Below are 24,098 nucleotides of genomic sequence, written 5' to 3'. Positions count from 1 at the left end.
CTCAGTTACAGGCCAGCTAAGGCTTTACATTTCTTTATGCTACTCTTTCATCTGTACGCTTTCTTGTTTCCACTCACTTGACATCCAGTTTCTGTCTTGTCTTTTTGGAACTATTTTGCTGTGGAAAATTTATCAACTCAATTCTGTTTCTGTATTTGGTTTTAAATTTCTTGCTTATTTATACAAGTTTCTGGTAGGTCTTGGTGCAGTTCTGTAAGCCAATGAGTTCTTTCCTTAAGTTTTTAGTACTGTTGCACAGTTTTTCTTTTTAGTCTGATAAGATTCATTAGCCTTCTTTGCCAAATTTTGTCTCCAGTTATTTTCCTACATATTTATCTATACTTCTGTGTTGTTCCTGAATTTAGATGATTGTACTGGTGTCCTTTTTCCTAATATCTTTCCTTTTTTCATAATTTTCACTATCATTTGTTGATTCTAAAATTGGTGTTTGTGATGCAGATGTGTATCCTGGCCAAATGACTGCCTTGCAAGTCTGAGGTTCTGCAATTTTGGAGAAAGAATTTTTACTGTAAACATCTTCTGTTAACAGAAATGCAAAGACCATCTTTCATAGTCTACCTTTTGTGGCTCCATTTTTCCCCACAATTTGGCTACATGACTTCTCATAGATCCTTAAATTTGTCTTCCCCCGATACTCCCATACTTACTATTTGATTGGGATATTGCAGTCCTGTTGTTACCCACTACTGATTCTTACCAGAGGAGACAAGTAGTCATGCTTCTCCTACTGTTTTTCTCTCTCTCTGTTTTGTGCTTTCTCTACACTATGAGTATTGCTTAATTATGTACAAAAGTTGAGGAGACAATTTTGACACCCATTTTCTAACCAAGTAGTATTCAACTTCTGGTATTGGATTCTGACAACTGCTCCATCTGTTGAATGTTCACTTTTCTAGTATGGTCTGAAAGAAGAATGGCGTTAGTCCTTTGCCTTGGCTAAAGTCTGTTCTTGTCTCAAATGAGGCTGTAGTTCTTTAAGACGACTCGTGTTGTCTTCTGTATTTTAGATTCTTTAAGAATTTTGAATAAAAGCAGTCTTACTTCATAGTCATAAGCCTTCTAAGGTTTACAGATGTATTCCAATAGTATTTTGCTCCTTCAGTCCTTTATCGATTTGCCCTTCAGAGGACCATCCTGTCCTAAGCTATCTCTGATAAATCTCGTATTTTGGAATTGTTAGTGTTGTTTTCTCCTCAAACTTTTCGTGGAATTTCTTTTAATCTTCTGTGAACATGGCTATCTGTTATTACAGGCCAGGAATCTTACTTTTATGATTCGGTGATAATAGTCAATTTCAACAGGTATCTTTGTCCAACTCTGGAAATCATCACTTTTTGGAATTGTGCTTTGTTGTTGGAACATAAGCTATCTGATATTCTCAAATCATGTTATTGTTGACCTCATATCTTTATACTGGTGTATGTGGGTTTGTGGGTGGGGTGTTATCTGCCAACAATTTAGCTAAATGTCTTTTTCTTACCATTTTTCCTTCTTTCTTACATCCACAGTCAGGCAGACATAAATGGAAACATTTTCTCCCTGGACGGTTATGGAATGTATGTATTCAAAATTAATTTGGCAGCTGTACAGTTCTCAAGTGGTAGCCCAATGTGACATCTGAATCCTTTATAATTCTTTTTGAGGTAATACTTTCCTTGTGTTAACCATTTTCACAAATTGCATATTCATTAAAAGACAGGATTCTTCGTAATCTGTATGTCCAGACAATGGTAGTACTTCATGTACTAATTTCTGTCAGTCATGTCATACTGCACGTCTTAATATCCACTCCCCAAGCACTAGGCATGACATTTAATAACTTCGATGTAGTTCATAGTAAGATGTCACTGGAGAATGGCATAAGTCAAAATTCCAGTTGTGAATAAATACAGTTAATAGCAGTTGAGGCAGAAAATGTTCTCATCTCCATCCTGTGCCAGTCTGAGGATAAAAATTTAATAAAATTTTTTTGTTTTCCTCTAGCACTTCATCAGATTCTTCTCAACATTGTTTTCAAGACTGTTTTGCTTTCTGCATTGTTCTTGTTACCCTGATTTATTGGTACATGACCATTAATTATTGTGTACTTCTCATCTAAATATTGAATTATTGCAGGGAGAGTGTCTTTCTGGAGGTAATGAAAAATTTGGTACTGACTGCAAAATAGATTTGTCATTTATGAATGCAGAGCCTAGTTCTGGAGTAGTTTCATGAATTTCTTCCCCGTGTTCTTTTTGAAAAATTTATAGTTCTCTGAATGTGGTATTTTTTCATCTGTCAACATGCCATTTTGTAATGCCAATTTTAACTTGTTGTCCATTTACAATGTCTGAAAGTATTTTGAGTCTGTCAATATTTATTAATGTTTGTATATTTAATGGTCCAAGCGTGTATGTAGTTCTGGGTGTGAACTTATGGTTAGGTTTAGAAGTCACTCCTCACCTCTGCAAGTTGGTCTGGGCTGCCCAGTGCACAAAGGCCCAATTGTGTCACTTGCGATGATAGATTCATCTGTCACTTTTCATAATAAAAAAAAGTGAACGAAAATTTTGCACAAGTAGTAGGTGCATGACAGATTAAAGATGTTTGTGGTCAATTTTCTTTGTGAAGTGTCTAGTAGGAAGTATGGCTACAACCGAATTACTGGCTTATGTAGATATTTACAGTACTGAAGACAAAGTGAGAAAATGGAGAGTGAATTCTTACTAACATTGTTTCATTAACTGCAACTGTTTATCATGTCCTCTTTAATGATATTTTCAAGCCTCACTTATAGCGTTTTGTGGACCACTCACATGTTGGTGGGCATTAATAGAATTATATTTATTTACTGTCCCATCAGTTGTAAATCACAGGCCATTTCTTCAAATATTTCAGGTGGAAACCTCAACAAGATATGCATCTGATAGTACAAGGTAAGTTTTCATAATTCACTGCAGAACGTTTTGAGAAATATAAATTTTTATTACTTGTGAAAAGACGTAAGGTATAAAATGCACTACTGTAATTATTCAATATTACCGATAAGAAACAACATTACAAGGCAGTATGGTCAGTAATGTTGTTCTCTGCAACAACCATTATGTGACTGTTACTAGATAAATAGAGCAAATGTCTAATATCTGTACAGGAAAATAAAAGTTCAGATGGTATGTCAGCAGCTGTAGTGTGCTTAATGCACATCACCACATGAAAATCACTGAAGTTCAACAGATTCATCTTGATGGACACAAGCTAATGTCATACTGCAGTAGAACAAGTAAGAAGAAAGGGTGAGTGCCTACATATCCAAAAATTGGAGCTGATTCCCAGCCTTTCAGATTAATGCATATAGTGTTGAACAGCTCTTTCAATGCTGTACCACAGTGGTGCTCAGGAAACACACAAGCTTTTAGTGGCGACAGTTTATGGGCCACCATCAAGAAGAACCGTAAGTAGCTGGTGCCAGTTTCAGTAAGGTTGTGAAGACTTAACTGGTGAATCCTGATTTTCTTTGTTTCTCCTTTGTCCTGGTGTTCCCTGAAGGCTGACTCATTCATTAAACACATTACAGGTGAGAAGGTAATGATTAATCCCCAGCTCTGGGTCAACAGGTAGGGTTCACACATACCCTCTGATACAGACCAGGCCCAGACAGGGGTGACTGCCTAAGCTGTTACCTTCCCAAATGCCAGTTGGTCCCTCTGTCAGGAGTTTGGGAGGTGTGACCTGAGGAGTGAAGTCATTTATGGTGGATGAATCCTACTTTGAGGGGACCCCCAGTTAGAAGGAGCATACCATTGGAGATGTTGGCAATCATGGGTTATTATTTAGCAATGACTCAATCACCATCTTAGTTCGTGTCTATACTAAATGTCCTCACAGTATCATGTACCAGAGGTGGTCAGTCATTTTCTATGGTTAATGCATGCATTCTGAAAGTTGCTGTAGCAGTTGCAGACCCTGCGAAATTCTTATGTCATTTATGCAATACAACTTTGCTTCTGAAGATGTATTGTGATTTTCAAGCCCAACAACTGCTTACAGCATTACTCCTCCAGAGTTATCCTGTTTGTGTTGAGGACCATTGTTCACTGAAATCTTCACATGGTGTTCTTTACATTCTGATACTAGATGGCCTCACTGAGGGAGAAATCCACACTTACCTCTCTAATCACGGCATCACTATGGCCCATTGAGTAATGAAAAAGATGGATGCGAACTTAATGCCCACATGCACACTTTCTGCCATCTGCTCAATTAGTGATTGCCTCACAGATTAAGGCAGGCTATGAAGTCATTATGGTCCAACCACACATTCCAAACCAGATGAGATCCTACAAGTGTCAACATTATAATAAAACATGTGTCCTGTCAAAACATAGCCAAATGTGTTACTCCCAGCAAAGATGTTCATGAGGGCAGCTGTTTGCCTCCTCTCTGCTGTATCAACTGTAATCCCATGAATGTCCAATGGGTCTTAATGAGTGAACCATCCATGAGATCTGAGTGAAGGACATCAACCCCCACACTGTAACTTGCAGTTGTTAGCTAGTCAAAATCCATGCATTTTATCATCTGGCATTTACAGTACCATTTTTGCTATGCCATGCATAACGCAGAATATGCCCACCCAGACTTGCAACCTCAAGTTCAGTATTGCAGTAGTGAAATCACCCAGGTCACAGTAGCACCCCCGTCTCCTACAGCTGTGCAACAGGCCATCGGATCTTTGCCCCTGGTGGTGAAATCACCTGCTACACAACTGTCAGGCTGAAAGGATAAAAGCCGTACTCCTGCAAAGACTTTCTACAGTTAAAACCATAGTCTTCATCTGCCAACTAAAATGTTCTAAGAAATCAAACAAAAACGAACGGTTTTCTCCTTCCCTGACTTGGAGATCTTCTTCAGTGGTGTTGCCACATATACCCTCACCCGGCTGACCTCCATTTTGCTGGTGCCCACTGCTTACTGGTTTTCTGCCATGGAATTCCCAGGCTGACCCAGGGGGGAAGCTAATATGTTTGTAGACCTCATGGAACAGGATTCTCCAGCCTCTGCCCCTTGTAGCAGTGGATTTTTGAAGGCTGGCACTCAGCAGCCACCTAGGTGACTAACCTTCTTGTGTTCCCTCCTCCCCAATCCCCTTTCCCCATTATGACTCTTCTCCAGTGGAACATTCGTGGCATTAGATCTAACGAGGAGTCACAGTTGCTCTTGGAATTGCAGTGTCCACTTGTTTTCTGCTTCCAAGAAAAAAATTGTCCTCACAACCCATTTGATCTCTCATGTTTCCTTCTGGTCCTCTGTGATCTTCCCCCAAGGACAGCAGTCCACATCATGGGGAGCCATGCTGGTCATCCATCTCATTGAACACTCGACTGCTAGCTGTTGCAGTCTACATTTTCCTTCCTCATTTCACCTTTCCTCTTCATAACTTCTACACCCCTCTTTCATTTGCTGTTACTAAGTTGGATGTACTCCAGCTCATTGATCAGCTCCCTCACACCTTTATGCTGCTGGGCGACTTTAATGCCCACCCTCTGCTTTGGTGCTCTGGGAGAACCTGTCCAAGAGGTTCCCTCTTAGCTGACTTCCTGAATCTCTTAGCACTGGAGCACCCACGTTCCTTTCAGATTCCATGCACATTTATTACCATTTGGACCTCTCATTCTGCATTGTCCAGCTCGCTCATCATCTTGAATGGCCCATTCCCTCTGACACATACTCAAGTGATCACTTTCTGTGTGCTATCCATTCGCCGACTACTAACCCACCTGAGTGCAAATTCAATTAACAGCTTTACAAGGCTAACTGCAGGCTTTACCCCTCCCTCATGACATTTACACAGCTGTGATGACCACGTAAAGTATCTTCCAAACGTTATCCCTACTGCTGAAGTATGTTCCATACCATGCACTTCATGTTTACTGTAGCATGTTCTGTTCCCTGGTGGACTGAGGCATGCAGCAATGTGGTTTGCTTGCGGAGATGTGCTCTCCACATTTTGAACCATCATCCTGATACATCTGCTGGAGGGCTGGTATCCTCTGTAGTCCATACATCTGGGGCTTCAGAGGCCATCTGCCACATTTACTAGAGGAAATTTTGAAAGACAAAGTTGTCTCAAGGTTCATATGGTTTGGATTTGTCACACACACTTATGCAGGAAAACATGATGCCTGAATGCCCGTTGTGTCATTGCCTTTGCTGTCCCCATTAACCATGTGGACTCTCCCACCAGGTATCTCAGCTCCCTTTTCGTCAAGGATTTTACAATCAGTTTCAGTTCTACATCAACCTGTCTCCTAAATTCAGCGACATTAGCTATGCTTTCGTGTGTTTCCAGCCAGTCAATGCTGTACATCACTGCCCCCTGCTCATATATTTGAGGAAAGTAGTTTGCTTTAAATTTAGACCAATTAGGATTAGAGTGAAAGTCAGTACATCAAAGCTTCAAATGATGCAGAGGTTTGCATACTGCTTGTTTTTCAGCAATTTTCGGGAAAAATATCATTCAGAAATATCCTCAGAGGTATGAACTGAAGTCATGGTAGCGCTGAACATTGTACAACAGCTGGTTCCTTTTGGTGAAGTGATAACACAATTCTTCAGGTGGCCTTAAATCGCCAAGAGCTTCATACCCCGAACAACATCTAAATTTACAGTTCCACGTTTTGTAAATTTCCACATTGTCTCAGGCAAAGTATCTTACATAAACACGCTGTAAAATCTTGTGATTTTAAATTTTCTGACAAGTTTAAGCAGATCTATGTTTTTAATCCTTCTTTCCAGTACCATTGCTGTGGAAGTTTTTTTAATGTACAACCCAAGCCAACCCCCTGCGGGTCCGGGGTAAGAATAGGCCCGAGGTATTCCTGCCTGTCATAAGAGGCGACTACAAGGAGTTTCAACCATTTCGGCTTTCCGTGTGATGGTCCCCCTTGGTGTTTGACCTCCATTTTTCAAAATTCTACAGAAGTACGAGCCTTTTGGGGAAGGACGCCTTACGTGGTGTATCACTGGTCCTCCGTGCACTAAGACCTTGGCACTGACCATTGTAGCGGCGTTGTAACCATACCCACTATTCCTCAAATTGGGCCTAAACGCCAGATGGGTTGTACAAGTTACGCCCATAGTGCGTCCCCATCTGCACCTACGATCATGATGGACTTTCTATGGCACCCGAAATCCAGCACGGTAGCCAGCATGTTGTGGTGGGGTCGTCATGTACCCTCTAGGTTGTAGCCCCCTGACAACACAGGGATCTTACTTCCGATACCTGAGCTGCACCCTCCCCATGTCGGCCAAGGAGTAGATGCCCGTCTCCTTGGGGCATCAGGACTCCCGGCAACGGTCATCCTGCCAGGTGGCCCTTGCTGAGGCTGGGTGGCCCCATGGGGAGAGCCCCTGGTCGGAGTGGGTGGTATCGGGGCAGACGTTTTGCAGATGAAACGTCAACACGTATCAGGTCGCTCTGTGGCCGAGTCTTTCAAAAGGAAAGGTACTGTCTCTAGTTCTGGTTCTCCTGCCCTTTCCCCCTTGGCCACTCCCTGGGAGGAGGGACAGGCCCGCTGGCTTGGGGCGAAGTACTTCCCCCGCTATTTGGTCTGTTCTCGAACCGATGGGGGGACGTTCGCCACCTCCAACCTCCAAGCCCATGTTCTTTGTTCCGCACATTGAGGACATCTTCGGGGAAATCGAGGCTCTCTGTCAGATGCGTTCGAGGTCCGTTCTTATAAAGACCACCTCCGCCACACAGTCGGCGGCGCTCCAGGCGTGCGACCGCCTAGGGGACATCCCAGTGTCCATTGTCCCGCATCTGGCACTAAATAGGACGCAGGGGGTTATTTTTCATCGGGACCTCCTGCTGCAATCTGATGAGGAGCTCAGGGCCAACCTGGAGTGCCGAGGTGTGCATTTCGTCTGGCGAGCCCAGCGCGGCCCCAAAGACCGTCGCATCGACACCGGGGCCTTTATCCTCACCTTTGAGGGGGACGTTCTCCCGGAGAAGGTAAAGGTGATGTGCTACCGGTGCGACGTGCGACCTTACGTCCCACCTCCTATGCGCTGTTTTCGGTGTTTGCGCTTTAGGCACATGTCGTCACGGTGTGAGGCTGAGCCCCTTTGTGGCGATTGTGGACGTCCTCTTCGTGAGGAACATACATGCACCCCACCACCTCGGTGCGTTAATTGTCCTGGCATCCACTCGCCTAGATCCTCAGACTGCCCCGCATATCAGAAGGAGAAGAAGATACAAGAACTCAAAACTTTGTATCGTCTCTCTTATTCTGAGGCCAGGAAGAAGTATGACTGCCTCCATCCTGTGCCATTGACCACTTCGTTTGCCTCAGTTGTGTCCACTCCTTCCGTGGTATCCTCACCCCTATCCTGTCCCCCCTCCGCTTCCTCCCCCCCATCCGGGGTCTCTGCCTCTGAAATCCCTCCCTTCCAAATCCTCCTCCCCCGTGGCCCCCGCGCCCTCTGCCCCAGGGGCCACCCTTCCCCCTCCTCCACCCCCCCCCCGCTTGCGAAGCGATCCTCTTCTCAGGCGTCCATCGGGGAAACGTTCCGGACCCCAGCTTCTGAGGTCCGGCGTTCCAAAACGGACCCCGCACGTGAGGACCTTCTTCGGGTCCAGCCCACCATCCCTGTGTCTCCTCTGACTTCCAAGAAGGCCTCCAAGAAGAAGTCTCTATCCCCCTCTCCACCCCGTCGCGTTTCGTCTGACACTCCATCCGTGAGTCGCTGCTCCTGGCCGTCCTCAGTTTCGCCGGGACGCTCTGCAGCCAGGCGCTCAGCTGGCCTCTCGTCGGCAAATGATGCTGCCCCTCCTACACAACCATGGACAGCGGCCGCAGCTCACGACGACTCGATGGAACAGGATCCGCCTGCCGCCAGTTGTAGCGTTGTTCCCTCGACACCTGGCCCTCTGCGGCCATCGAGGTGACGAGCTCTTCCCCTGTCTCGTTCCCACTCTTTTTTGACTAGCAATGGCCTTGTTACATCGGAACATAAGAGGTATTCGATCTAATCGGGAGGAATTACAACTGCTCCTCCGCCTGCACTGTCCACTCGTCCTTGGTCTCCAGAAAACCAAGTTGCGCCCGACTGACCGTATAGCCTTTACCCACTATACCTCGGAGCGGTATGACCTCACCCCTGTGGACGGTATCCCAGCTCATGGTGGGGTCATGTTGCTCGTTCGGGACGATGTCTATTACCATCCCATCCCATTGACCACCCCACTCCAAGCAATAGCTGTCCGTATTACTCTTTCTGCTTTTACTTTTTCAGTTTGTACCATCTACACTCCATCGTTATCTGCTGTTAGTCGGGCTGACATGATGCACCTGATTGTTCAGCTTCCCCCACCGTTTTTATTGTTTGGCGACTTCAATGCCCATCATCCCCTTTGGGGCTCTCCTGCATCCAGTCAAAGAGGCTCCCTCTTGGCGGATGTCTTCAACCATCTCAGTCTCGTCTGCCTCAATACTGGCGCCCCGACTTTCCCCTCGGACTCTACTCATACCTACTCCCACTTGGACCTTTCGATCTGTTGTACCACTCTTGCCTGTCGGTTCGAGTGGTATGTCCTTTCTGACACGTATTCGAGCGACCACTTCCCCTGTGTCGTTCATCTCCTGCACCACACCCCATCCCCACGTCCTTCGAGCTGGAACATACCGAAAGCTGACTGGGGACTTTACTCCTCCCTGGCGACCTTTCCGGACCACGATTTTCTTAGTTGTGACAGTCAGGTCGAATACCTCACGGCTGTTATCATCAATGCTGCTGAACGTTCCATTCCTCATACTACCTCTTCTTCACGTCGAGGTATCCTCCGCACTATGCACAGGTGGGGAATGCGCGGTCGCCTGCCCCTTTTTATTGATTCCTTTATAACGGATTGAAAGTTTGGGGTACGTGTGGGTTCCGTATTGTCCGACGTCTTCCTCCAGGAGAACGGAGTGCCTCAGGGCTCCGTCTTGGGCGTTGCCCTTTTTGCCATCGCGATCAATCCAATTATGGATTGCATTCCACCTAATGTCTCAGGCTCTCTCTTTGTCGATGACTTCGCAATCTACTGCAGTGCCCAGAGAACATGCCTCCTGGAGTGCTGCCTTCAGCGTTGTCTAGACAGCCTGTACTCACGGAGCGTGGCAAATGGCTTCCGGTTCTCTGAAGAGAAGACGGTTTGTATCAACTTTTGGCGAAATAAAGCGTTCCTTCCGCCATCCTTACATCTCAGTCCCGTTGTTCTCCCATTCGTGGAAACGACTAAGTTTCTGGGGCTCACGTTGGACAGGAAACTTTGTTGGTCTCAGCATGTCTCTTATTTGGCGGCCCGTTGTACACGTTCCCTTAATGTCCTCAGAGTTCTTAGTGGTTCATCTTGGGGAGCTGATCGCACTGTCCTACTTCGCTTGTATCGGTCCATAGTCCGATCGAAGCTGGATTATGGGAGCTCTGTCTACTCGTCTACTCGGCCATCCCTCTTACGCCGTCTCAACTCCATCCACCATCGGGGGTTACGTCTTGCGACTGGAGCCTTCTACACTTGTCCTGTCGAGAGTCTTTATGCTGAAGCTGCCGAATTACCATTGACCTACCGGCGCGACGTACTGCTGTGTCGGTATGCCTGCCGGCTGTTGTCTTTGCCCGACCACCCCTCTTACCAGTCCTTCTTCGCCGATTCTCTCGACTGTCAGTACGGGTTGTATGTGTCTGCCCTGCTGCCCCCCCCCCCCCCCCCCGGAGTCCGCTTCCGTCGCCTGCTTCGACAATTGGATTTTGCCCTCCCTACCACCTTCAGAGAGGGTGAGAGCATGACACCACCTTGGCTCCAGGCTCCGGTTCATATTTATCTCGAACTCAGCTCGCTCCCGAAGGAGGGTACTCTGGCTGCAGTGTATTGCTCACGGTTTGTCGAACTTCATGCTCGACTTGCCGGTCACACCTTTATTTACACCGATGGCTCCAAAACTGATGATGGCATCGGCTGTGCCTTTGTCGTCGGGGCTGCCACCTTTAAATACCGGCTCCTCGACCAATGTTCCAGCTTTATGGCCGAGCTTTTTGCTCTCCATCAGGCCGTTCAGTATGCCCGCCGCCACCGCCATTCATCGTATGTACTCTGCTCTGACTCACTCAGTGCTCTTCAGAGCCTTGGAGCTCCCTATCCGGTCCATCCCTTGGTTCAACGGATACAGCAGTCCCTCCATTCTTTCGCTGATAATGGTTCTCCTGTCAGCTTTCTGTGGGTTCTTGGACATGTATGAGTGCCTGGGAATGAGGCTGCTGATGCTGCAGCCAAGGCTGCAGTCCACCTGCCTCGGCCAGCCTCCCATTGTGTCCCGTCATCTGACGTTCGTGGGGATGTTTGTAAGAGGCTTGTGTTGTTGTGGTGGGATGCTTGGTCATCCCTCCAGGGAAACAAGCTCCGGGCAGTAAAACCGCTCCCAACTGCTTGGACAACCTCCTCCCGACCATCTCGGCGAGAGGAGGTGCTTCTGACCAGGTTGCAGATTGGGCATTGCCGGTTTAGCCACCACTACCTGCTCTCCGGTGACCCAGCCCCGCAGTGCCCTTGTGGTCAGGCATTAACAGTGCACCATGTTTTATTGTCGTGTCCCCGCTTTAGTCAGTCTCGTGTTGTCCTGTCCGTGCCATCTACTTTACCGGATATTTTAGCTGATGACGCTCGAGCAGCTGCTCGTGTTCTTCGTTTTATAACTTTGACTGGCTTGTCCAAAGACATCTAACCTTTTTACTTATTTTATCTGCATCTTTGTCAGGTCTTTCTGTTGTCCCCCCCTCCCCTTGAGTTTTAATAGATTCCATGTGGTCTAACAACAGTGACTGGGCGCTAATGACCTCAGTAGTTGAGCGCCCTTAAACCCCACCAAAAAAAAAAAAAACCCAAGCCACTTTCTGTATTGTAAATAGAGGCCTTTACCTATAGCGATGGCCTCCATGGCCATATTACACCTTTTAGTTGCTTGTAATTACTTTTCTCTTTTTTGGGCGTTCTGTACTGCTTGAAATATATCAGCTCTTCTAGCTAATGAAACCAGTGGCTGACAGCCCAGTAAATGTAGGAATCAGAACTTGAATTATTTCACCAAATGTCTTTGGTATTTGTAGGAACCTGGGCGTTTTAACCCATCATTTCCTTCCATCTTTCTGCCTCAAGGCAACTTTTGCTACTGTCACCAATTCTGTAAATATCGCATAGATTTTTCTTCATCCTTAGCATATAGTGAGTTGTATTCAGTATTGCTTGAAGGTTAGTCCAGTACCCAATTTAAGTTCGAGCAAACATTGCCTTATCAACATCATATGCAGGAATAGGTTTTCCTATATGAATATCCGTCCCTTGACATACCTGCGCATCCTTATCAATGAGTATTTAGTTTGAAATATGGTGATCTTTATTTGTAGTGTAGGTGATGATGTGCTCTTTGCACACATTTTCCAATGTGTTAAAGCCCTTATCACCATAATCTAGGTGATATTTCAATTTTGTTCCAGCTCCACAGTCATTGTATCCAGAAATACAAAGTTCAAATGGCAGACTCTTGAGAATACCACCTCCAACTTTGTTGACACACTTCCTATCACTCGTGCCACACTACTGCATGGTTTGAGCTTTGATTTTGGTATTTCATAGCAATTTGCGATTGTTCACCCAGCTGTTGAGCTTCGATGAGAAACTAAACCATTTCATCAAAGCCCAGTTCCCTCGACATCTTACGATCCGCTCTCTGAGGAACATAATGGGTTTCCCATAGTTCATTTGTGACATCATTAGGTTTGTTCTTAATTCTGTTGTGAATAATGCGATTATACTTGTCAATGATCTGTGGCTGTATGTTCAGCCATTTGCAGATACGTAGAAGATTACATTGCTTCCACATTCGGTTTTCGATTGTCCTGTTTAACCATTTGGCAGTGCTAGTTTGCAAATGGGAGAATGTTGAGTAGTGATTTATCCAACATCATTCCAATTCTACCTTGAAATGCCTATTGTAAAATTTACTTCCATCACATGCTTCAAGGTTGTTGGGAGTCGAGTTAGTCCTGTCTGTAACAATTGTTTAGAAACCTCTCAAACCTCCTTCCCTGTCTTTACTTTCAAAGGTAAGGCCCAAGCAAAATTGGAACGTGTGTCTGTGACCATGAGAATGTACTTGAAACCATTATTTGATTTTAAGTAGTTTTGCATATCTGAGATCAGCCTGCCACGCATAATCCATTCCTTGTATTATCAGAAATATTCTGCATGCAGGTCTGTAAAGCTCATGAACAACTCCCTCCACAATTACTCGACGATGCATATTTTTCAAAGCTCAGGTAAGATTGATAATATTTTGCTCATGTGACCAGCATTCTCTTCACCAGCTGAAGTTGTAAACAGTCGTAATCCAGCTATGATTTCATTTAGTTACCATAATTTGTATCCTCTAGAGGTAGATTGTTCAGTCTTTCAGGCTAAACTTGGGTTATTTTACCTGCACTATGTGGAACTGCTACTGCTGGTACAGTTAAAATCCTGTATTTGTCACTCTATGAAACTTCCATTCATCCTTTTGGGGTTTTACATGTGTTGGTAATTCGTAATAATGGACCACATGTTTTTATAGTTTCAGGGTATATTTTTTAATATTTGACGTTTTCAGAATTATTAACTGTAAGAGCCTAAGCAATGTTTCAAATTCCTTGTTCCCAATTCTTATGGCCTTCTTGGTTTAGCATATTGAGTGCTTACCTACCAAATATGGTTTTGTCCTGATGACCCCATATGTTGTCTTAACTCATCATTGCTACTTCTCCTCCTCCTCCTGTTTCTGCTTATATCTACAGTGCATGACAGTTCTTCCAGCCTGTCAGTTCCTGGCTTAAATGTTGCTGAGAGATGCTGGTCTTGTTGCAGTTGACCTAACTTTCACAAAAGTAACTTCTATCACATTGCCTTCCACACCTCTATTTTTAGCATTACACTTTTTCAGCAACATCCTGCTGTATACTAAGGCATTTTTGAGACAGTTTACAATCTAAATGTGCTTTGAGACTATGGGTAGTGATGGGAGTGAAGTGACTTAGCCGTCACATTCTTGTTCCACACATACGTTAGTTTTACATAGACTTCTTTAATTTCTTGCCCGCCAGAGGTTCGAGTCCTCCCTCGTGTGTGTGTGTGTGTGTGTGTGTGTGTGTGTGTGTGTGTGTGTGTGTGTGTGTGTGTTGTCTTTAGCGTAAGTTAGTTTAAGTAGTTTGTAAGTCTAGGGACCGATGACCTCAGCTGTTTGGTCCCATAGGAATTCACACACACATCTTTAATTTCTTGTTGACACACAGTTCACATTCCTGTATTAGAGCATTCAACAACATTCATAGCACCTCCCTTGACAAGACCTTCAGTTCCCTTAATTTAGTGTTGACTACCTCCATTTTCTTGTCAAATGCAAGTGCTTTGCATCCTCTGAATGAAGTGTACAACACATGTTCAAATTTGTACATAGTGTACAATATACTGACACACGTGCATTTTGGTGCATTGCCTTTTTGAAGATACTTGTTGAAGTTCTGTTTCTATTGACTCTCATTCAATTTACTAGTTTAACTGTAACCAGCAAGCTATACTGACAGTTATTCCAGCAATCCTCACATGTAACAAATTTATTGAGTGGCATGTCATTTCCTACATGTACTTTGAAAATATGCTTTAAATTAAGATTGTCCTGTTCGAAAGTTAAAAGATTGATGTATCCCATACAAATAGCTTTGGGATGCTTAAGTATGTCTCACTGAAATAAAATACATTGACTTGCATGTGGCAAGCAAATCAGAAATACCTGCTGATATCCTGATTTTCCACTGGGATGTTGCCAAATATAAATATACCGTTAGGTTTTACGTTTTCAGGTGGTAGAATGTCACTGCTTTTGCTGGCTGTTCAGTATGTTACTCCCTTAACGCCATGCAAAATTTCCTGCAGTAGCTGATATTTTGAGTGAAACTGAATTTTTGAAAAATATATACATGCTAAAGTGGTCTCCCACAGGATATGTCAACAGTGTAAAAACTAGATTATTTTCTGCAGCATGAAGCCCCAGTAACCAAAGCATTTCTAATATCAGGAAGTAATGATCCATTTGTCTTGTTCTTCTGGTTTTTACCTTCATCATAGCAGGACCAGTCGTTTAAAGACCGTTGTGGTGAGACTGTTTCTTCCACTTGGTTATGGTGGTAACTGTTTATTTATATTGAAATAGAGGGATTTTATAAACTCTTACCTACAGGTGGGTATATAAACAAACTTAAAAAAGATTGTAATTCAGTGCCCACATTTGGTAATGTTGAATCATATATTTCCATTGCAGTCAATGCACAGAATGCACCATGGAGTCGAGCTATTGTAGTTTCCAATGAATGGAGAGTTTGGCAAGCTATGGACAGTAGATAAGTGCACAATGTGCTGCAGAATTGGAGGACATGTGACTGCCTTCTTTGCCAACACATTAGCTCATCCTGTACTGCATTTCATTAAACCTGAAAGTCTGCTCCTGTAGATCTGTGCTCCTTCTGTGGTGAAATACTTTAACTATATCAACTGACCCCTACAGAGATGGTATGATCACATGGTAACAGCAGGGGAGAGCAAACTTTTCTGTGGAACAAGGCTGAAATTAGCTTTCACATATTGCGTGGTCAGTGTCATTCATCCAACGAGAATATTATTTTGTCGTCACTAAATCAATGGTTTTCAACTAATTCCACTTATTAGAACTCCCTATTCAATATTACACAGACATGCTTACACCCACTGGTATTCAAACAGTAGGTTTGATTGAACAGCATTTTGTTGACACCAGATGCCTGCTGCTGCAACAACTTCATCTTTCCTGCAAGGAAGGCACATGGTGTTAGTTAGCTTACTTGCACATTTTCTCTGTTCATCAGCATCAGCATTAATAATTAAACTGGCTCACAACAGGGACTTTGGATGCATGACTTGACATCCTTATCCTTTGATGTTTGTCACAAGTGAGCAAATTATTTATCCATTGCTGTAAGTATATTTTCACGACATCTACTACTATTATAGCTATAATTGTATTATTATTATTTCTCTTTCCTGTCTCAGATGTTATGTCTGATTAAAAATGGAAAGTGACGCAGACCTTGATCAAGCGTCACTTCCTTTAAACTATACAGTATATGTTACATTTCATTTAGGAACTTTTGGGTAATTGAACATGTATCAATAATTACAGATTTCTGTAGTTGTATATATACGTTTGGATGTAGCTGTATTGCATTGATGTACTGGTGGATATTGTGTGGTAGGACTCCTGTAGTTAATAGTATAATTGTTATGATGTCAACTTTATCCTGATGCCACATGTCTTTGACTTCCTCAGCCAGTTGGATGTATTTTTCAATTTTTTCTCCTGTTTTCTTCTGTATATTTGTTGTATTGGGTGTGGATAGTTCGATTAGTTGTTAATTTCTTCTTTTTATTGGTGAGTATGATGTCAGGTTTGTTATGTGGTGGTGTTTTATCCGTTATAGTGGTTCTGTTCCAGTATAATTTGTATTCATCATTCTCCAGTACATTTTGTGGAGCATACTTGTATGTGGGAACGTGTTGTTTTATTAGTTTCTGCTGTATGGCAAGTTGTTGATGCATTATTTTTGCTACATTGTCATGTCTTCTGGGGTATTCTGTATTTGCTAGTATTGTACATCCGCTTGTGATGTGATCTACTGTTTCTATTTGTTGTTTCCAAAGTCTGCATTTATCTGTTATGGTATTGGGATCTTTAATAATATGCTTGCTGTAATATCTGGTGTTTATTGTTTGATCCTGTATTGCAATCATGAATCCTTCCGTCTCACTGTATATATTGCCTTTTCTTAGCCATGTGTTGGATACGTCTTGATCGATGTGTGGCTATGTTAGATGATACGGGTGCTTGCCATGTAGTGTTTTCTTTTTCCAATATACTTTCTTCATATCTGTTGGTTATGTGATCTAAAGGGTTGTAGAAGTGGTTATGAATTTGCAGTGGTGTAGCCGATGTATTTATATGAGTGATGGCCTTGTGTATTTTGCTAGTTTCTGCTCATTCTAGAAAGAATTTTCTTAAATTGTCTACCTGTCCATAATGTAGGTTTTTTATGTTGATAAATCCCCTTCCTCCTTCCTCTCTGCTTAATGTTAATCTTTCTGTTGCTGAATGTATGTGATGTAATCTATATTTATGGCATTGTGATCGTGCAAGTGTATTGAGGGCTTCTAGGTCTGTGTTACTCCATTTCACTACTCCAAATGAGTTGGTAAATATTGGTATAGCATAGGTATTTATAGCTTTTGTCTTGTTTCTTGATGGCAATTCTGTTTTCAGTATTTTTGTTAGTCTTTGTCTATTTTTCTTTTAGTTCTTCTTTAATATTTGTATTATCTATTCCTATTTTTTGTCTGTATCCTAGATATTTATAGGCACCTGTTTTTTCCATCCCTTCTATGCAGTTGCTGTGGTTATCCAATATGTAATCTTCTTGTTTAGTGTGTTTTCCCTTGACTATGCTATTTTTCTTACATTTGTCTGTTCCAAAAGCCATATTTATATCATTGCTGAATATTTATGTTATCTTTATTATCATGTTTATTATTATTATTATTTTATTATTATTATCATCTTATTATTGTTATTTAGCTTCAAATCCCGTATTTTGTGCACATTTGTGTATTTATCAGGCACATTTATACACTTTATTAACTGTGTAGTCCATAGAACCACTGGCTGAATTGCATCACTCATTTGTTCTGTGTTACTTGCAGCACTGAGATCTCTCAATCCAGTGGTAGCTCTCATAGTAGCAGCAGTAGCACATCAGATTACTGTGAGCTGACACCTCTTTTCATACGAAGCAACTTACATTAAATTTTGTCACTGTTCCTTACCTTCAACTCATATATTTCGTATATGTCCGTGTATTTACTATGCCAACTCCGGTATGGACAGATACAGTAATGGCTGTGTTAAAGTGTGAATAAAGTTGGTGATTCTTCACTCACAGCTCCCGGCAGTGTTGTCCACCAGTTTATGCACTGCTGCAGTCACCTTGTGTACTGCCCACACTGAGATTGACCTCTCACTTGCAGTTGAGTGGGAAGTCATTCCAGCTGGTGGGTGGCAGGGAAAGAATTTCCATGTTGGTGATTGGAGAGCCTGCTCAGTTCGTCTGATTAACAGATTCAGGTGCTGTCTATGGCTGATCAAATCCATGAGCCAGATGAAGTCTCTTGCCATGTTCCAGAGGAAGCCTCTCAGTGTGCAAGACTGGATATTCACAGAGGGTAGTGTTACTGGTAATTGGAAGCTCCGATGTTACATATCTTATGGCACCATTTAGAGACAAGACTGCATAGGAGGGCAAGGAATCCAATGTGCATTGTGTGTGTATGCTCAGAGGAGTCTTTACAGATAAGAAATGGGTGCTTCCAAATGCCATGAAAAGCATGCCATCGCCAGCTGTAGGTGGTGGCTCACATTGGTGCTCACAATATGTGCCACATTGGATTGGGAGAGGTTCTCTCTGGTTTCAGGTGACTACCTGAAGTAGTACTGCTCCCAGTCTTGCTTGCGAGGTGGTGGGGCTCGCCACCTGTAGCATCATGGGCAGAACTGAAAGTGGTTCATTGGTACGGAGTGGAGGGAAGATCTGTCCCAGACAGTTCCGCAACTGTGTAGGTTGCGGATCCCTTGACTAGCGCCAAAAGGTGGTGGATTTGTGGGTTCTGGTAAGTGGGTCAGGATTCAGCTACACAAAGGAAGTAGTTACACGAGTGTGGGGATGTGTAGAGGATACTGGGCTTTTTTTAGGTTAGAGGGTCTCAGGTAAGTGCAGAAAGGGCTTCAGTTTCAAAGGCTTCAAGTAGAACATCGAAAGAAGATAGATACAACCACAATGAAGGTATGGAAATATGCTCAGCTGAAATTTTTCGAGAGACCTAACCATGTTCACAAAGAACAGATGAAATACAGTCGGTGGTGTAGTGTTCATTGCTGGTGGAAGTAGTTTACCTTGTAGTGAAATTCAAGTAAATATTTCCTTTGAGGTTGTATGGGTAGTGATCAGTAAAAAGTTCAGGGCTGAGATGCCGTTTTCAATCTGTAAAACTACTACTTCCTGGCGTTTCGTTGCCAACTGCGGGCAACATCTTTGGAGGTGAGTCAATGATGGCTGCTAGGCCATGGAATTCCCGTTCAGATAGAGAGCACCAACATATGTCCCACCTGTGGGTCCGGGGTAAGAATAGGCCCGAGGTATTCCTGCCTGTCATAAGAGGCGACTACAAGGAGTTTCAACCATTTCGGCTTTCCGTGTGATGGTCCCCCTTGGTGTTTGACCTCCATTTTTCAAAATTCTACAGAAGTACGAGCCTTTTGGGGAAGGACGCCTTACGTGGTGTATCACTGGTCCTCCGTGCACTAAGACCTTGGCACTGACCATTGTAACAGCGTTGTAACCATACCCACTATTCCTCAAATTGGGCCTAAACGCCAGATGGGTTGTACAAGTTACGCCCATAGTGCGTCCCCATCTGCACCTACGATCATGATGGACTTCCTATGGCACCCGAAATCCAGCACGGTAGCCAGCACGTTGTGGTGGGGTCGTCATGTACCCTCTAGGTTGTAGCCCCCTGACAACACAGGGATCTTACTTCCGATACCTGAGCTGCACCCTCCCCACGTCGGCCAAGGAGTAGATGCCCGTCTCCTTGGGGCATCAGGACTCCCGGCAATGGTCATCCTGCCAGGTGGCCCTTGCTGAGGCTGGGTGGTGCCCGTGGGGAGAGCCCCCAGTCGGAGTGGGTGGTATCGGGGCGGACGTTTCGCAGATGAAACGTCAACATGTATCAGGTCGCTCTGCGGCAGAGTCTTTTAAAAAGAATGGTACTGTCTCTGGTTCTGGTTCTCCTGCCCTTTCCCCCTTGGCCACTCCCGGGGAGGAAGGACAGGCCCGCCTGCTTGGGGTGAAGTACTTCCCCCGCTATTTGGTCTGTTCTCTGACCGATGGGGGGACGTTCGCCACCTCCAACCTCCAAGCCCATGTTCTTTGTTCAGCACATCGAGGACATCTTCGGGGAAATCGAGGCTCTCAGTAAAATGCATTCGGGGTCCGTTCTTATAAAGACCACCTCCGCCACACAGTCAGTGCCACTCCAGGTGTGCGACCGACTAGGGGACATCCCAGTGTCCATTGTCCCGCATCTGGCACTGAATAGGATGCAGGGGGTTATCTTTCATCGGGACCTCCTGCTGCAATCTGATGCGGAGCTCAGGGCCAACCTGGAGTGACGAGGCGTGCATTTTGTCCGGCGAGTCCAGCGCGGCCCCAAAGACCATCGCATCGACACCGGGGCCTTTATCCTCGCCTTTGAGGGTAACGTTCTCCCGGAGAAGGTAAAGGTGATGTGCTACCGGTGCGACGTGCGACCTTACGTCCCGCCTCCTATGCGCTGCTTTCGGTGTTTGCACTTTGGGCACATGTTGTCACGGTGTGAGGCTGAGCCCCTTTGTGGTGATTGTGGATGTCCTCTTCGTGAGGAACATACATGCACCCCACCACATCAGTGCATTAATTCTCCTGGCATCCACTCGCCTAGATCTTTAGACTGCCCCGTGTATCAGAAGGAGAAGAAGATTCAGGAACTCAAAACTTTGGATCGTCTCTCTTATTCTGAGGCCAGGAAGAAGTATGACTGCCTCCATCCCGTGACGTTGACAACTTCGTTTGCCTCAGTCGTGTCCACTCCTTTGACAGTATCCTCACCCCTATCGTGACCCCCGTCTGCCTCCTCCCCCATCCGGGGTCTATGCCTCTGCCTCCCAAATCCCTCCCTTCCAAATCCTCCTCCCCACGGCCCCCGCCCCCTCTGCCCCAGGGGCCAACCTTCCTCCTTTCCCCCCCCCCACCGCCGCCTGAGAAGCGATCCTCTTCTCAGGCGTCCATCGGGGAAACGTTCCAGACCCTGGCTTCCGAGGTCCTGCATTCCAAAACGGACCCCCTGCGTTGAGGACCTTCTTCGGGTCCAGCCCACCATCCCTATGCCTCCTCGGACTTCCAAGAAGGCCTCCAAGAAGAAGTCTCTCTCCCCCTCTCCAACCTGGCGCGTTTCGTCTGACGCTCCATCCGTGAGTCGCTGCTCCCGGCTGTCCTCAGGTTCGCCGGGACACTCTGCTGCCAGGCGCTCAGCTGGCCTCTCGTCGGCAAATGATGATGCCCTCCTACGCAATCCGGGACAGCGGCCGCAGCTGGCGACGACTCGATGGAACAGGATCCGCCTCCCGCCGGTTGTAGCGTTGTTCACTCGAAACCTGGCCCTCCGCGGCCGTCGAGGTGACCAGCTCTTCCCCCGTCTCGTTCCCTCCTTTTTTCTGACTAGCGATGGCCTTGTTACATTGGAACATAAGAGGTATTCGATCTAATCGGGAGGAATTACAACTGCTCCTCTGCCTGCACTGTCTGCTCATCCTTGGTCTCCCGGAAACCAAGTTGCGCCCAACTGACCATATTGCCTTTACGCACTATACCTCAGAGCGGTATGACCTCACCCCTGTGGACGGTATCCCAGCTCATGGTGGGGTCATGTTGCTCGTTCGGGACGATGTCTATTACCATCCCATCCCATTGACTACCCCACTCCAAGCAATAGTTGTCCGTATTACTCTTTCTGCCTTTACTTTTTCTGTTTGTACTGTCTACACTCCATCGTCATCTGCAGTTAGTCGGGCTGACATGCTGCACCTGATTGTTCAGCTTCCTCCGCCGTTTTTATTGTTTGGCGACTTCAATGCCCATCATCCCCTTTGGGGCTCTCCTGCATCCAGTCAAAGAGGCTCCCTCTTGGCGGATGTCTTCAACCATCTCAATCTTGTCTGCCTCAGTACTGGCGCCCGAACTTTCCTCTCGGACTCTACTCATACCTACTCCCGCTTGGACCTTTCGATCTGTTCTACCACTCTTGCCCGTCGGTTCGAGTGGTATGTCCTTTCTGACACCTATTCGAGCGACCACTTCCCCTGTGTCGTTCGTCTCCTGCAACACACACCATCCCTACGTCCTTAGAGCTGGAACATACCGAAAGCTGACTGGGGACTTTACTCCTCCCTGGCGACCTTTCCGGACCACGATTTTCTTAGTTGTGACAGTCAGGTCGAATACCTCACGGCCGTTATCATCAATGCTGCCGAACGTTCCATTCCTCATACTACCTCTTCTTCACGTCGCGTTTCCGTCCCCTGGTGGAACGAGGCTTGTAGAGACGCTATCCGTGCTCGACGACGTGCTTTACGCACCTTTCGCCGCCATCCTACGTTGGCGAATTGTATTGGATACAAATGACTGCGGGCGCAATGCCGTAGAGTCATCAAAGACAGCAAAAAAGCTTGTTGGGCCTCTCTCACCAGCTCCTTTAACAGTTTTACTCCCTCTTCTGTCGTTTGGGGTGGCCTGCGCCGGCTGTCGGGCATTAAGGCCCACTCCTTGGTACCTGGCCTGACCTCAGGTAATGAGGTCCTTGTCGATCCTGTGGCTGTCTCCAACGTCTTCGGCCGCTTTTGGCGATATAAAGCGTTCCTTCCGCCATGCTTACATCTCGGTCCCGTTGTTCTCCCATTCGTGGAAACAACTAAGTTTCTAGGGCTCACATTGGACAGGAAACTTTGTTGGTCTCCGCACGTCTCTTATTTGGCAGCCCGTTGTACACGTTCCCTTAATGTCCTCAGAGTTCTTAGTGGTTCATCTTGGGGAGCGGATCGCACTATCCTGCTTCGCTTGTATCGGTCCATAGTCCGATCGAAGCTGGATTATGTGAGCTTTGTCTACTCGTCTGCTCGGCCATCCCTCTTACGCCATCTCAACTCCATCCACCATCGGGGATTACGTCTTGCGACCGGAGCCTTCTGCACTAGTCCCGTCGAGAGTCTTTATGCTGAAGCTGCCGAATTACCATTGACCTACCGGCGCGACGTACTGCTGTGTCGGTATGCCTGCCGGCTGTCGTCAATGCCCGACCACCCCTCTTACCAGTCCTTCTTCGCCGATTCTCTCGACCGTCAGTACGGGTTGTATGTGTCTGCCCTGCTGCCCCCCCCCCCCCCCTCCCCCGGAGTCCGCTTCCGTCGCCTGCTTCGACAATTGGATTTTGCCCTCCCTACCACCTTCAGAGAGGGTGAGAGCCTGACACCACCTTGGCTCCAGGCTCCGGTTCATATTTATCTCGAACTCAGCTCGCTCCCGAAGGAGGGTACTCCGGCTGCAGTGTATTGCTCACGGTTTGTCGAACTTCGTGCTCGACTTGCCGGTCACAACTTTATTTACACCGATGGCTCCAAAACTGATGATGGCGTCGGCTGTGCCTTTGTCGTCGGGGCTGCCACCTTTAAATACCGGCTCCTCGACCAATGTTCCAGCTTTATGGCCGAGCTTTTTGCTCTCCATCAGGCCGTTCAGTATGCCCGCCGCCACCGCCATTCATCGTATGTACTCTGCTCTGACTCACTCAGTGCTCTTCAGAGCCTTGGAGCTCCCTATCCGGTCCATCCCTTGGTGCAACAGATCCAGCAGTCCCTCCATTCTTTTGCTTATGACGGCTCTCCGGTCAGCTTTTTGTGGGTTCTTGGACATGTATGAGTGCCTGGGAATGAGGCTGCTGATGCTGCAGCCAAGGCTGCAGTCCACCTGCCTCGGCCAGCCTCCCATTGTGTCCCGTCATCGGACATTAGTGGGGTTGTTTGTAAGAGGCTTGTCGTTGTGGTCGGATGCTTGGTCCTCACTTCAAGGAAACAAGCTCCGAGAAGTAAAACCGTTCCCAACTCCTTGGACAACCGCCTCCCGACCATTTCGGCGAGAAGAGGTCCTTCTGACCAGGTTGCGGATTGGGCATTGCCGGTTTAGCCACCGCTACCTGCTCTCCGGTGACCCAGCCCCACAGTGCCCTTGTGGTGAGGCATTAACAGTGCGCCATGTTTTATTGTCGTGTCCCCGCTTTAGTCAATCTCATGTTGTCCTGTCCC

General features: G+C 45.8%; 1 protein-coding gene across 12 annotated transcripts in view; it reads left to right on the top strand.

The window, feature by feature from the left end:
* The window catches only part of LOC126213566 (zinc finger protein 99-like), a 599,001-nt gene that overhangs the window by 442,744 nt on the left and 132,159 nt on the right, over positions 1-24,098 (top strand). For 10 of the 12 annotated variants that reach the window (XM_049941413.1, XM_049941407.1, XM_049941406.1 and 7 more), the window contains one exon: positions 2,899-2,936. The exons of 1 other annotated variant lie outside the window; for it this stretch is intronic. In XM_049941413.1, coding sequence (XP_049797370.1) covers positions 2,899-2,936 — 38 coding nt within the window. Of the gene's footprint in view, positions 1-2,898; positions 2,937-3,226; positions 3,294-24,098 lie in introns of those variants that run through there. One more of the 12 variants, XM_049941410.1, reaches the window with a different exon arrangement.

The sequence above is a fragment of the Schistocerca nitens genome, chromosome 11 (genome assembly GCF_023898315.1).
Source record: "Schistocerca nitens isolate TAMUIC-IGC-003100 chromosome 11, iqSchNite1.1, whole genome shotgun sequence".
NCBI classification, from domain to species: Eukaryota; Metazoa; Arthropoda; class Insecta; order Orthoptera; family Acrididae; genus Schistocerca; species Schistocerca nitens.
The sequence above is the reverse complement of the archived record's forward strand: the minus strand, read 5'-3'. Positions and strand labels throughout refer to the sequence as shown.